The sequence below is a fragment of the Leptinotarsa decemlineata genome, unplaced genomic scaffold (assembly GCF_025532065.1).
Source record: "Leptinotarsa decemlineata unplaced genomic scaffold, Ldec_3_MD MMD2_tig00000505_RagTag_RagTag, whole genome shotgun sequence".
NCBI lineage: Eukaryota > Metazoa > Arthropoda > Insecta > Coleoptera > Chrysomelidae > Leptinotarsa > Leptinotarsa decemlineata.
This window is the reverse complement of record NW_027412549.1, coordinates 9656587-9672065: the sequence shown is the minus strand read 5'-3', so window position 1 is coordinate 9672065 and position 15479 is coordinate 9656587. Positions and strand designations below refer to the sequence as shown.

Sequence of the window (15479 nt, the reverse complement as noted above, 5' to 3'; positions counted from 1 at the left end):
AGATACCGAACGAGTCTATTATGTGTAGATAACCTGAGTTTCAATTGTTCGGAGTTCTGAGTTCTTGTACATATAAACATAACAAAGTAACGATACAGACAAATATGAAAAATCGTCATAAAATAATTCAAATCCATTCAAGTGAATTCATGAACTGAAAGATATTTTAACCTCAGTTTCGATATTCTGAAACAAAAACACACAGTATTCACAATTCCATCTTTCGTTATTCCAAGTTCATAGTCATCAAAATTGATACGATTATAATATATATAGGAATATAAAACTATCTTCAAATACAGTTGCATGAATGCACATCAAGCATTTTGTCGTAGTAAGGTGACCGGGGCAAAGTTACAACTTCAGCATAATATGAATGTTTATAAATATTAGGGAAGATCAAGATCATCAACAGGTATTAAGAAATTCATTCGGTGTCCAAAGCTTTCAGAATACAATGCAAATAATATTCTTTATGACTATTCGTTCGATATTAAATATTATTACCTCAAAATATATCGAAATCATAACACGTTTGCGATTCATTTTTTCAGTTACATTTGAAAAGTGAGTTTCAGTTTGCAGAAATAATAGCCCACACATGTTGGAAATTTTGCCATAGTGTGGTGAAAATCGTATTGAAAATTCTACGAAATATAAGCGCATACATACAGAGTGAATCAATATTTGAAATACGTCGTTTGGAACCCCCCATAACCCTTCTCTATCGAATTTTGGCAGAAATAATGCTGAGTCGTATTGTAGAGTTAACGTCCGAAATTGGGGAAAGTGAAGTATTCAACAGTTTTGCGTGCGACGGTTTTGCGTGCGTTTTCGAACAGTTTACGTGCCTTTATTCGTTATCGTTTCGTCGTTATTGTCGTTTTTTTTTCCTATTTCAATATGACAAGTCAGTTACCACTTAACGCGTTTCGCTTACCAAGTAAGCATCATCAGGAGATGACTAAAGTCCACGCTTTTTCGTATGAAGGTTCGTTTTGCGAATTTTCAGATTCCTGAACCGAACCTTGAGGAACAATCAGCCTAACTTCTGGTACAGAGTGGTGACGTAAGCCAATCAGACTGGAGAAATCAAATATCAGTAGAATGATGGTTTTAGATGAAATTGAACTGAGGAATGTGGGTCGAATAATAATAATAATAGTGATAAAACATTAAAACTCAACTTGTGTTACAGAGTGGTGTCGGTCAGCCAATCAGAATGGAGGAATCAAATATCGGTCTAATAATTGTGTTAGATGATATTGAACTGGAGAATGTGGGTCGGAAAATAATAATAATAATGATAAAATGTTAAAACTTTGAAAGTGACGTAGTCAGCGTAGGAGGTGGTGGCGTGGTAGAAAATGTGTGAGGATTTGTGGAAATGAATGAGTTATTAGAAAAAAAAATGGAGCAACTGTCAGAAGGGCACTAAGTTGTATATTCGCTGATAATAATCGAATCTTCGCTTACAGCACGTCAAATGAAAGGACAAAAAATCCAGAATTCATTGACGAGAGAATACAAAGATGGCGCAACATGTCAGAAAGACATTAAGTCACAATTTCACTCATGATATTTGGATCTTAACGTGCAGCACATCAAATGAAAGAGAAACGAATGCAGAATGTTATCGACAAAGAAAAAACAAAGATGACGCAACATGTCAGAAAGGAACGAAGCCACATCTCCGTTATTGACAATTGAATCTCAACGTGCAGTACATTGACTGAAAAAGAAAGAAAAATGCAGAATTCATCGACAGAGAAAAAAAACAAAGACAACGTAACATGTCAGAAGGGCAATGAGCCGTATTTTCGTTAATAATGATTTGTTCTCAACGTACAGCACATCAAATGAAATGGAAACGATTGCAGAATTCATCGACAGAGAAAAAACAAAGATGGCGCAACATGTCAGAAGTACACTAACCTGCTTCTTCGTTAATAAAAGTCGCCTCGTCACGTGCAGCATATCAAAGAAAAAACAAAAGAGGCAACCAAAAGGGCACTGAACCATATTTTCGTCAATAATAGTCGGATCGTCGCATTTGACATGATTCATTCACTCAAAACTGAAATATTTAGAAGATATCAAAGGAGATCTCACGGTGACTATAAGTTCTGGTATGCTTTGTTAGGTATCGAATGATGCGTGCAATTTCGTTGATTCCAGCGACATGATAATTCCAAAACATATTGGTGTCCATTTGAACCTCAAAAAACTTATCGAAGCAGAAGGTGGAACCCCAAAAACTAGGAGAGGGTCGAGGGGCGGAGTTCTACGCTTAAATCGCTACGATACTCGTTCCATCCAGCGTGCCCCCTTGGTACTCCACCTAACCTATCGGCCACCTTGGTACTCCACCTAACCTATCAGCTCCCTTCAATCCCGATAATATTGAATGTTTGGTGGTCATACAATCGGGATAATAATGAAAATATGGATAACGGGTGTTGGTCATATAGCATCAAACACGTCTACAAAGCGTTAAAACGTTGTTTTTTTCTATTTCCAAACCCCTTGTATTCAACGGATTCTAAATGATAAACAATAAATATTGTCATCTATGGTGTATCGCAACAAACATCCTCCAGAGGACGCAACCAGTGAATTTAATGGAAACCTCCCTTACACACTACCGACACATACTTAACTTTAGTAGATAGAAGCATTCCGCAGCTGAGTTTTGTCTTTCTGTTACAGATATTTGGAAAATTTGAAGAAATTCAAACATTTTTCGGCAGAAAAATGCCGCTCTTCACTGACTTGGTGTACTATATCTCCTATTTTTTGGGTTCCACCTTCTGCTTCGATAAGTTTTTTGAGGTTCAAATGGACACCAATATGTCTTGGAATAATCATGTCGCTGGAATTAACGAAATTGCACGCATCATTCGATACCTAACAAAGCATACCAGAACTCATAGTCACCGTGAGATCTCCTTTGATATCTTCTAAATATTTCAGTTTTGAGTGAATGAATCATGTCAAATGCGACGATCCGACTATTATTGACGAAAATATGGTTCAGTGCCCTTTTGGTTGCCTCTTTTGTTTTTTCTTTGATATGCTACACGTGACGAGGCGACTTTTATTAACGAAGAAGCAGGTTAGTGTACTTCTGACATGTTGCGCCATCTTTGTTTTTTCTCTGTCGATGAATTCTGCAATCGTTTCCATTTCATTTGATGTGCTGTACGTTGAGAACAAATCATTATTAACGAAAATACGGCTCATTGCCCTTCTGACATGTTACGTTGTCTTTGTTTTTTTTTCTCTGTCGATGAATTCTGCATTTTTTTTCTTTTTCAGTCAATGTACTGCACGTTGAGATTCAATTGTCATTAACGGAGATGTGGCTTCGTTCCTTTCTGACATGTTGCGTCATCTTTGTTTTTTCTTTGTCGATAACATTCTGCATTCGTTTCTCTTTCATTTGATGTGCTGCACGTTAAGATCCAAATATCATGAGTGAAATTGTGACTTAATGTCTTTCTGACATGTTGCGCCATCTTTGTATTCTCTCGTCAATGAATTCTGGATTTTTTGTCCTTTCATTTGACGTGCTGTAAGCGAAGATTCGATTATTATCAGCGAATATACAACTTAGTGCCCTTCTGACAGTTGCTCCATTTTTTTTTCTAATAACTCATTCATTTCCACAAATCCTCACACATTTTCTACCACGCCACCACCTCCTACGCTGACTACGTCACTTTCAAAGTTTTAACATTTTATCATTATTATTATTATTTTTCGACCCACATTCCCCAGTTCAATATCATCTAACACAATTATTAGACCGATATTTGATTCCTCCATTCTGATTGGCTGACCGACACCACTCTGTAACACAAGTTGAGTTTTAATGTTTCATCACTATTATTATTATTATTCGACCCACATTCCTCAGTTCAATTTCATCTAAAACCATCATTCTACTGATATTTGATTTCTCCAGTCTGATTGGCTTACGACACCACTCTGTACCAGAAGTTAGGCTGATTGTTCCTCAAGGTTCGGTTCAGGAATCTGAAAATTCGCAAAACGAACCTTCATACGACAAAGCGTGGGCATTAGTCATCTCCTGATGATGCTTACTTGGTAAGCGAAACGCGTTAAGTGTTAAATGACTGTCATATTGAAATAGGAAAAAAAAAAACGACAATTACGACGAAACGATAACGAATAAAGGCACGTAAACTGTTCGAAAACGCACGCAAAACCGTCGCACGCAAAACTGTTGAATACTTCACTTTCCCCAATTTCGAACGTTAACTCTACAATACGACTCAGCATTATTTCTGCCAAAATTCGATAGAGAAGGGTTATGGGGGGTTCCAAACGACGTATTTCAAATATTGATTCACTCTGTATGTATGCGCTTATATTTCGTAGAATTTTCAATACGATTTTCACCACACTATGGCAAAATTTCCAACATGTGTGGGCTATTATTTCTGCAAACTGAAACTCACTTTTCAAATGTAACTGAAAAAATGAATCGCAAACGTGTTATGATTTCGATATATTTTGAGGTAATAATATTTAATATCGAACGAATAGTCATAAAGAAAATTATTTGCATTGTATTCCGAAAGCTTTGGACACCGAATGAATTTCTTAATACCTGTTGATGATATTGATCTTCCCTAATATTTATAAACATTCATATTATGCTGAAGTTGTAACTTTGCCCCGGTCACCTTACTACGACAAAATGCTTGATGTGCATTCAAGCAACTGTATTTGAAGATAGTTTTATATTTCTATATATATTATAATCGTATCAATTTTGATGACTATGAACTTGGAATAACGAAAGATGGAATTGTGAATACTATGTGTTTTTGTTTCAGAATATCGAAGTTGAGGTTAAAATATCTTTCAGTTCATGAATTCACATGAATGAATTTGAATTATTTTATGACGATTTTTCATATTTGTCTGTATCGTTACTTTGTTAAGTTTATATGTACAAGAACTCAGAACTCCGAACAATTGAAACTCAGGTTATCTACACATAATAGACTCGTCCGGTATCTATATCAAAGGATGCTATTTTGAATGGGAATTTCGAAAAAACTACAATACGAAATGAATTTCCAAATATCGCACTTGAAATTTAATGTGAAATGTCAATCATCTATGATAATGTCCTGAATAAAATTCAAAATATAAAATGCCACTTTTTGTTATATCGACCCAACGAATCAGAATTTAAAATGACGGACAAACTTATTTTCTTTATTTCTAAAATGTCCTGTTTTTGTCAACCTAGTATCTTTCAATATGATGTTTCTTCATCTCTATAAAATCTGGTATATAATTTTTTGTTATTGCATATTTTTGACAACTTTCCCTGTATAAGATAAGTTTTCATTTTCAAAAAAAGATGTGTGTGATATGTATTTTATTTATTTTGGTAGTATATTATAAAGCCATTTATATAAAATATCAACGTTATTGAGACTGCAGTTGAACAAATTTCCTTTGGAATGACCCATACAGAACGGCGTGTTTTTCTTGAATTTTGGAACACACCACGATGAATCTTCAAAGTCTTCCAAATTCACTACGGTTGTATATATATTGAATATCGACAAATTCTAGCCTCATAATGTGCAACTATAGACTGACAAAAATGGAAACTGCTGAGATTTCAAACTCGTTCTGGAAAGGTTGCTATGACGGTTTTGAATGTTGTTGTTGAGATGACTCTGACTGATACTGCACACGTTGATGTATTATCCTGAAATAAATTCGATTTTTCAGTAAAAAAAATACACTGAAATAAATTCGATTTTTCAATAAAAACATACACTAAAAAAAATTTTTTGGCAACAGGGAGGGTAATGTCTTTCATGAAGTAATTGCTACACTTATAATGAAAATAAAAAATCAAGTGTCATCCAAAATAAAGAATTCAAAACACATATTCTGCACGCACTAAGTGAAGGAAAAATATTGTATGAAAACACTACTTCATGCGGATCATTTCTGTCAGTGAGAATTTTCGACCCGAATGAAAAATATTGTATACATCCAAAAACTCTTTGCCTATAAAACAAAGAAAAATTGGAAACAGTACTAACCTTAATTCTGTACAATCTCAAATGAAACGACAAGATTCGGTTTCCCAATGTCCATTAACCCTTTGAACACAATAGCGTATTTTCCTGATGAAAATTCTTCTAAGTGAGGACGATACGCCTCCGTCACTCGGTGGGGTAGAAATGATACTTTATCTCCCAAATCTAACAAGACCGCCTCACCAAATTTTCCTTTCACGATTTTGCCAGTGAATATCCTCTGCGGCATCTCCACAGGCAAATCTGCTACTTTGATACTTGGCTTTCTCTTCACGATCGAACTTGCATTCAACTTTTGTAAATCCATCTGTGAAAAATAAAAAATGAAAGCTTTATGTTTTGATTCACAATATATGCGAATACTATCTCAAACAAACCACGACATGTAAAACATTTGACTGAAATCATCCAACATATATATCGAGAAAAATTTTGGAAATCAAATGATTCAACAATTCTCACCAATTTTCAATTAAATTACATTCGAATATATTCATCTGAGGAAAAAGTCAAACCTAAAACACTTACTTTCAAATAGAATCGGTGCACTTGTCACTGGTATCACTTTCAACGGATGCAACTAACTCATTTCGCCATGCATGACGTATTTATAGTAAAATAAGTGATGACATATTTTAAAATGAAACAAAGAGCCTTTGTTGCATTCGTTTCCCTTCCATTTGATGTGCTGCACGTTGAGATCCAACTATCATTAACAAAGATGTTGCTTAGTGTCACTCTGACATACTGCGCCATATTTGTTTTTTCTCTGTCGATGAATTTCGCATTTCTTTTCCTTTCATTTGACGTGCTGTACGTGACGATTCGACTATTATTAACGAAAATGTGGCTTTGTGCCCTTCTGACATGTTGCGTCAGATTTGCTTCTTCTCTGTCGATGAATTCTGCATTCGTTTCCCTTTCATTTGATGTGCTGCACGTTGAGATTCAGTTATCATTAATAAAGATGTGGGTTAGTGCCCTTCTGACATGTTGCACCATATTTGTTTTTTCGTTGTCGATGAATTCTACAATTTTTCTTCTTTCATTTGACATGATGTACGTAACGATCCGTAAGTTTTTTCAATGATTCTCTTTGCAATTCTTCCTATGCTGTTTCAAATTAGGCGCTCGATATTATATTTTCCATAGTCTACACATTAAATCATTTGAAATGAGTACCCACACCGACCTGTTGCGACTAGTATAGCGAAAATAGGTTATGAGGTCCTTTTGGCTTCGTAAAATGATTAACTATTTTTTTTGACATCTAAACGAATCCATTGATGTCAAAATCATCGGAATCGGACGACCGAAAGTAAAAACCGGAAGTGACCTGTTTTTGACGGATTCGAAACCTTCTCACCCTAAGGAATCCAAAAATACCATATGTTTCAGTATACGATGATTATTTCATTTTTTTGTCAACAAATTATGTGTTTTGAATCAAACTTTTGCAATTACATAACACTCGTAGTTGTTCATAACCCAACAACTTTTAATTTCAAATATGTTCAATGATTTTCTTCAAATGTGCAATTCTTTCTATGCTATTTCACATTAGGCGCTCGATATTATACTTTTCATAATCTACAAATGAAATCATTTGAAATGAGTACCCACATCGGTCCGTTGCTGCTAGTATAATGAAAATAGGTTATAAGGCCCTTTTGGCTTCGACAAATGATTAATTATGTTTCATGACATCTAAACGAATCCATTGATGTTGAAATCATCGAAATCGGAGGACCGGAAGTGAAAACCGGAAGTGGTCGTTTTTTGATGGATTCGAATCCTTCTCACCCTAAGGAATCCAAATATATCATGTTTCAGTATCCAATGATTTTTTTCATTTTCTTTGTCAATAAATTCTGCGTTTTGAATCAAGCTTCTGCAATTGGAATAAACTTATAGTTGTTCATAACCCAACATTTTTTAATTACAAGTTTGTTGAATTTGCAATTCTTCCTATGTTATTTCACATTAGGCGTTGGATATTATATTCATTACGCCATATTTGTTTTTTCTCTGTCGATGAATTCTCCATTTCTTATCCTTCCATTTGACGTGCTGTATGCGACGATCCGATCATTATTAGTGAATATACAACTCAGTGCCCTTCTGACAGTTGCGCTATTATTCTTTGTAATAACTCATTCATTATCACACACGCCACCACCTATCACGCTGACTACGTCACTTTCAAGCTCTTAATGTTTTATCACTATTATTATTATTATTCGACCCTCATTCTCCAGTTCAATTTCATCTAGCACAATCAATCGAGCGATATTTGATTTCACCATTCTGATTGGCTGACCGACACCACTCTGTAACAGAAGTTAGGTTGGGTGTTCCACAAGGTTCCGTTCAAGAGTCTGAAAATTCGCAAAATGAATCTTCATATGACAAAGCATGGACTTTAGTCATTTCCTAATAATGCTAACTTGGTTAGCGAAACGCGTTAAATGATAAATGACTGTCATATTGAAACACGAAAAACCGTTACGACAATAACGATGAAACGATAACGAATGAACGCACGGAAAACGGTCGAAAACGCACGAAAAACGATCGAAAACGCACGAAAAACGATCGTAAACGCACGAAAAATGATCGTAAACGCACGAAAAACGATCGAAAACGCACGGAAAACCACGTATTTTGAAATGTCATTGTCGAATACTTCGCTCTCCTATTGCCCTCACGTTGAGTCCACAAAGCTTAACCTCTCGACACTTTTGGATCTCCTCTTTCTCCTGTTGATGCTAACTTGGTTAACAAAGATACGAGACTTCCGACATGTTGGAACGCTAGACTTCTGTTGAATCGACATGTTTTTTTCTTAAATGATGTATTTTGAAACGCCCTGTATACACATTAATATCATATTTCAAATCGACATGTTTTTTTCCTTAAATGATATATTTTGATGCACCCTGTACACTTCGACGTCATATTTGTTTTTCAATGATGTATTTTGAGATACCTTGTACACATTGAGGGATCATACTTTGAAACGATACAGCCTCATTAATCTGTAATGTTTTTTCTGAAATCTGATTCATTATTATAAAATATATCACTTTCGCGCTTCCAATTTCCTTCGAGTAGTTCACGATTAATTCCAAAACCGGCAACGCTACATTACTCCATAAACAATGATTTATTATACAACTGGCAACGCCGAACCTGCCATGCTGGCATGTATTGACATTTGACAGATGCAGTCTTATGAGTCTAGTGTTTACAGTGTCCTTCTTCAACCAATAGATAGTTCAGCTAGTGTCTCATAGATGACTCTGTGTGTTCTATAACTCAATTTTCAAACCGGCAACGCTACATTACTCCATAAACATTGATTTATTGTACAACTGGCAACACCTGCTTGCACTAGCAACCGGTAAAACCTCGATCTCCATCTCTCTTTGCATCGATTACGTCACACGCGCCTCTCGCTCTCACACACACATACACATCTTTACATGAAATATTAATTATTTCCCAAATCTAAGTATATTTTCCTATCTTCAATACGATAATGATGATTACAATCTACGAAAATCAAAAATAAAAATGCTGTCAAGTATAATGAATGAGTCAATTTCGGTCCCGACAAAACTAACGCTATAAATACCCAACATTCGCAATTCGTGATTATGTCATTGTTTTTATAACAGCCAACTTATCAGTACGCGCTTATCAACCACAACCCGTATCTACCAACTATTCGCATTCACTTTCAATATACCTCGCTAGCGATGAGATTATACTCAAAAGCTACGATACCAAACGTCCCGCGTTCAACTCCTCAACAAAACTTTTTTTTATAACGTATTACCTACCCGCTTATTCTGAATAATTCCACAGATCAAATCTCCCGCCACTATGATGCACGCTCTGCGCGTGACAATGGTTCGCCGCTCTATTGGATGCCTGACAACCCGTGACAATTTGTAAGACTGGCTGGTGACGTCACTGTTCGTCACTGGTACACCACGATTGGATGCCTGGCTGTCTGGCTCGCTCCGGCTGTCTGTCTGGCTCAATCGGGGCCGAGTCTACTGACTGTTCATTGGGTTTGTGCATGACCTTTTCAACCGATTAGAAGAACATAAATCAGTACTCCTATATTTCATATGAATCCTTAAAATTAGATTTCTTTTTCTGAAATCATTCTTAAAATATATATTTTTCTTGTACACCAATTTCTAACAATCATAATTCTTGTGTCCCATAATTTTGAAAATGTTACTTTCGAGCGAATGCTTTCGTGTACAATAATTCAATACAGCAATTTATCTGAATTCAGAAATCTACAAATGGACAGCAATCTTTCACACATTCTATTGAATATAATTGATTTGAATGAAGAAATTTCAGAGAGTAACAAAACTTTAGAAATTGTATGGATTAAGGGTCATGCAGGAATTGAGGGAAATGAAATTGTGGATAAAATGGAGAAAAAAGCAGGTGGGAACAATTTTTCTAATATCAAAATACCATACACGGATCTAACGAAAGTGGCAGAAATTATACCCTGGATCAACTTCTGGTCAGAGATATATGATAATTCAGGAGAATCTGCAGAAGTCTCCGTGGTACAGATATGAAATCAATAGAAACTTCATCAGATCAATCTGCAGAATGCGAACTAGACACGCAATTTACCTACACAGAATATAAGTTCAAAATAGGATTAGCTGAAAATCTAAATTGCTCATGTGGAAAAATTGGTACGTTAGATCATCTGATTCTAGAATGTATTCAAATAAAGAATATATGTATTGATAACCTATGCGAAATACTGAAAAGTGAAAATATGACATTCCCAATAAGAAGTAACAGCTAGCTTATAAGTCGCGTTCTGTCACGTCCCAAACGAATGTAAATCCGTTCGTATAGTGTAATGTGAGGATATAAAAACAGAAAGAAGAAAAAAAAAAGAATGGAAATAATTAAAACGAATTGAATAAAGAGAAAAAAACTAAAACAGGAGAGAAAAAATGTGTACCTTTATATTTGAATTCACAGATAACTCCCACAAAACGAAAAATTGAAAAAAAGAAAAGTTAAAAAAAAATTTAATTGAAAACAAATATTGAAAAATGAATGAAATAGTAAGAGAACAAAATGGAAAAATGAAAGGAAACAATTCATTATGACTAACCGAATACTAACTTTTAGAACTGAATAATAGTGTATTATAAATCTAGAAAATATCAAAATATTGTAGAAATTTTACATGTTGAAATAGACTGGCAAATTGGTTATACCAATGCCATTTAAACTCATCATACACACACACACATACACACACACACACACGCACACACAACCATCTAAAATGATGGCTTCGACAACGTTTTTCATTAATAATGTATTTTCAGAAAATTATTGAATTACTAAAATGTCTATTGAAAAATAGGTTTGGTGATAGAAGGGTAAAAAATGAAATAATGGTTTCATGTGTTTTTATTGCCAAATTTTAGAAATAAAAAATTATACCATAAAAGTTTAAAAAAAATAACACCCTCATCACTTGGGGGATGAAAAATAGATTGAAACCTACCGAAAATACATATTGATAATAATAGATGGAACTTCAATCTGAGGAGTAGACAGATTGAGACCTTGGAGAGAACTCGTGACGAGACTTGGGGAATAGAAATAATAGTCGAGTGACCTCATTTGAGGATTGTCAGTTCTGTGTCTAATCCTGATCATCAGAAATAACGAAGGAATTACATTCGTCCTATTGGAAAATACGCAGCGTTTGACAAAGTTATTCCATTCATCGCCAGTGGGTAGTACAAACATTTTCAGAATTCACCATTGACATACATTTCACCGGTATGAAATGAAAATAGTTCAAAAATTGACCGAACGTGATTTCGCTAGAGAAGTGGCAACAAGTCGATCGTATTCCAGCTTTTCTGTATACCATATGGTTCTCGGATGAAAGAGCGACTTTTTTGACTAATAGCTTGTTTTGATTGGAATGCGTTCTATATAAATACGTATATAGCAAGCTTATAAAATCGGTGACAATTTGAATCTATACTTATAAATGCAAAAGTCACTCACTTAACACTCACTCGTTCATCCCTATTTCTCCGAACTGGTAAATCGTAGGAAGCTGAAATTTGATATAAAGATGCTTCTCAGGTCTTGGATGCGCACTAAGGAATGATTTTCAAATATTCCCACTGAGGCTCCCCCCGTGGAGATAAAAGTGACGCGTTTACATCACTGTTTCTTCTTACCGCCATATTTTCGAAATATAAAATTTTGTATTTAGGATCGTTTTATGTTGCTGATGTGCAAGGGGCTTGTTTACATATGAAGGTTACCTTTTCATCACTGTTTTTCCATACCGCTATATTTTCGAAAGCTCAAATTTTGTATCTAGGTATGTAGGTCTTATGTAGATGTGAAATGAGAAAGGATATTCAAATATTTTGACTGGAGCGCCAGCCTCGGGGGTAAAAGTTGCATCCATAAAACAAAATTATCTTTTCATCACAGTTTCTACATGCCCTTAAATTTCCGGTGGGTGAATTTATATTCAGTATCAGCATTGTATCAGTGCGGAGCCGGCCCAGGTCACTAGTGAATTCATAAGAGTGAAATATAACGAAAGCGAACTGAATAACTTCGAAAATAATATTATTTTACAATGTATTTCAAAAACGGTCAATTATTCTACTGATGGGAGACCATATTGAGTATCTGCTCTAACAATCATTTACGATAGTGCTTGGTTGTACCAAAAGATGTACTACCGTGAGGCTGCTGCCTTTTTCTCAAAAATTTCAAAATTCTGTTGTATTTTTGAAATAATTCCAGAAGTTTGCCCTTTCACTAAAACTTATTTCCATATTTTCGTTTTCATTTTGTTGAATCGTCAAGTCCTTATATCCTGAGGTCAGCTTTCTCCCACCTGAGACAATATTCTAGATGTGCCCTCGTAGTAGACTGCAGACTGATCAATTCAACCATAAATAACTTTGATAGAAAAAGTTCTGAAAGAAGTTTCGGTTGTGCAAAAATGAAAAAACTATGTCTAGAAAGAATGAAAAACAAAGAAAATCCAAAAACAAGCACTTTTCCCAGTCAACAGAACTCCAATGCTTTTCTCGACGCGTGTTTCACCAACCAAGTTGACTTTTTCAACAACACGTTTCACATATTGGGTGAAATGCCTACTTGGATAGTGAAACTTCTTTCAAAGAGAGTTTTGAATTTCTGGTAATTGGTGAAAGTGCTCGTTTTTGGAAACTATTTACGCCGGAGGTTTCAATTTTGTTTTATATTCTAACAAATAAAATTTAATCTGTATTCATAATGTATAATCAGTCATATTTTCATGATAGCTTCATTCGAGAATCAGGTACTTGAATATGAAAAACGATAGTTCTTTGGAAACTTAACCAAAAATCACAGTTACAAGAACAAGAATCAAGAAACATATTGAGTATCAATTGAGGGAACAGTTCATTACCGGAACGGAAGTCATCAACCCTTAGATGAAACGATTTAGGTTTCGCTTTCAGTATGCAATACCTACTCACTTCATTGAAAAGTTATATTTACATATTATCTGAAATTATTTCAAGCTGAAATAACACTTTAAATATCATAATCAATCACCAATAAGCGTGAGTCTGACAATACGATCTGTTCTATTATCTACTGAGTCATGAACATAAACATGATAGATTTTACTGGTTCCTTAAATTAAACATATATTGTTTTTGATCATTTTTCAACAATTATATATTTTATTTTAAAACTACACCTGACGATTTGATCTCCACAAACTTCATTTGAAAAATATATATCACAACATGTTTCGCTAAAACATCGCATAAAACATTAGCTTTTTCAAGTGAAAAAGCTAATGTTTTAGCGAAACATGTTGTGATATATATTTTTCAAATAAAGTTTGTGGAGATCAAATCGTCAGGTGTAGTTTTTGAAATTACTATGGATCTTCATCAAGTAACAGCCGAATCAATCAGAAAATTATATACTTTATTAATTCTCAAAAAACTTCCATATTGCATGAAGAAATGGCAATGAGCCTTTTCATTATTGACACTTCATACTGCAGGTATCATGTTGTGAAAATAATATATAGAAATTATATAGATCTTACCAGGAGGATCCCCTTGGAATTCCTATGAAAATTGTCACATATTTTGAAAATTCGCATTGAAAATGACAACAGTCTATTTTGGTTCTATGTAAATCGTTCAGAATCCAATTTAGCAAATGTATGAAAAATATTTCTCCTTACCTCTCCTTAATATTTCAATGGGTGGCGTCATGATGAAGTAATATTACTCGATAAATGTCTCACCAGTATCAAAAAAACATTATTCAATACAAATCAACGACGATATGAATAGCCATTCAAATTTTATCTACTTTTACTTCGATTCTCCTATTAAAGATTAAATATATATCGCTTAATCAATCCTCTACGTACTCCATGAGAACAAATTCCTTTCAGATGATGATAAAATGGGTGTTGAGAATGAACTAGATAATACTCGCCGGTATCTGATATCAAACTATTGAATTATTGGCCTTTGAAAATTCACTTTCTACTTCCCTCTGCTCTTTTCACGGCTAGCAGATAACAAAGTGATATCGGCTCCCAGGGGCGTTGCGTTTACGATCCTATGACACAGCGATATTTGGATCAGCCAAAGATCTCATCAGGGGTACTAGGCCATATCCTGCCAACAACATTTGAACTCATTCTGACCTAAAAACAACAGTGAGTGTGAAGAGAAGGTGATATTTCCATTCACAAAAACGTAATGTATAGGATCGACAGACCATTTAATACCGCTCATCAAAGATGAACACGTTTTGATTCAATTAGATATATAACGAAACTATAAAAATTCTCCAGAAGCAAGATTATAAAATTACTGATAATAACAGTATTATTGTGGATGCATTTATGAAATTTTTGTGTCTTGTTTCCTCAAAAGTAGTCTCCCACACTTGTGCCAAAGATTCGGCTTTTATCTTCTCAATCGTCGAAAAATGCCGTCCTTCCATGGGTATCTTTTATCTCGGGAACAGAGAAAAGTCTCAATGGAACAAATTCCGATGAATACGGTGGCTTAGGCAAGATTACGGTGTTATTTGCGGCCGAAAAATCACGAACAAGCAATGAGGAGTGAGCAGGTACATTATCGTGATGCAGAAACCATGAAATGTTTTTCCATAACACTGGACGTTTCCTTCGTATTGCTTTTCGCAAGTAGCGCATAACTTCAAGATAAAACTCCTTATTGGCAACTCCTGATATACTAGGCCATAGTAATCGAAGAAAATAGTGGGCAAAACCTTGACATTTGA

At 34.9% G+C, this 15479-nt stretch overlaps 1 protein-coding gene and 1 long non-coding RNA gene across 5 annotated transcripts in view; both read right to left on the bottom strand.

Annotated features, from left to right (window-relative positions):
* Positions 1–14652, bottom strand: part of LOC111510317 (equilibrative nucleoside transporter 3) — a 61106-nt gene extending 46454 nt beyond the window's left edge. For 2 of the 4 annotated variants that reach the window (XM_074173904.1, XM_074173906.1), the window contains exon 1: positions 14401–14652. In XM_074173904.1, coding sequence (XP_074030005.1) covers positions 14401–14431 — 31 coding nt within the window. In that variant the 5' untranslated portion in view covers positions 14432–14652. Of the gene's footprint in view, positions 1–14259; positions 14355–14400 lie in introns of those variants that run through there. The other 2 variants (XM_074173903.1, XM_074173905.1) reach the window with 2 other exon arrangements.
* Positions 5602–6731, bottom strand: LOC141481903 (uncharacterized). The gene is made up of 3 exons (XR_012465232.1): positions 6627–6731; positions 6102–6405; positions 5602–5758 (listed from the first exon to the last, which is right to left on the bottom strand). It is a non-coding gene; the product is annotated as an uncharacterized lncRNA (long non-coding RNA).
* Positions 14653–15479: the final 827 nt, after the last annotated feature.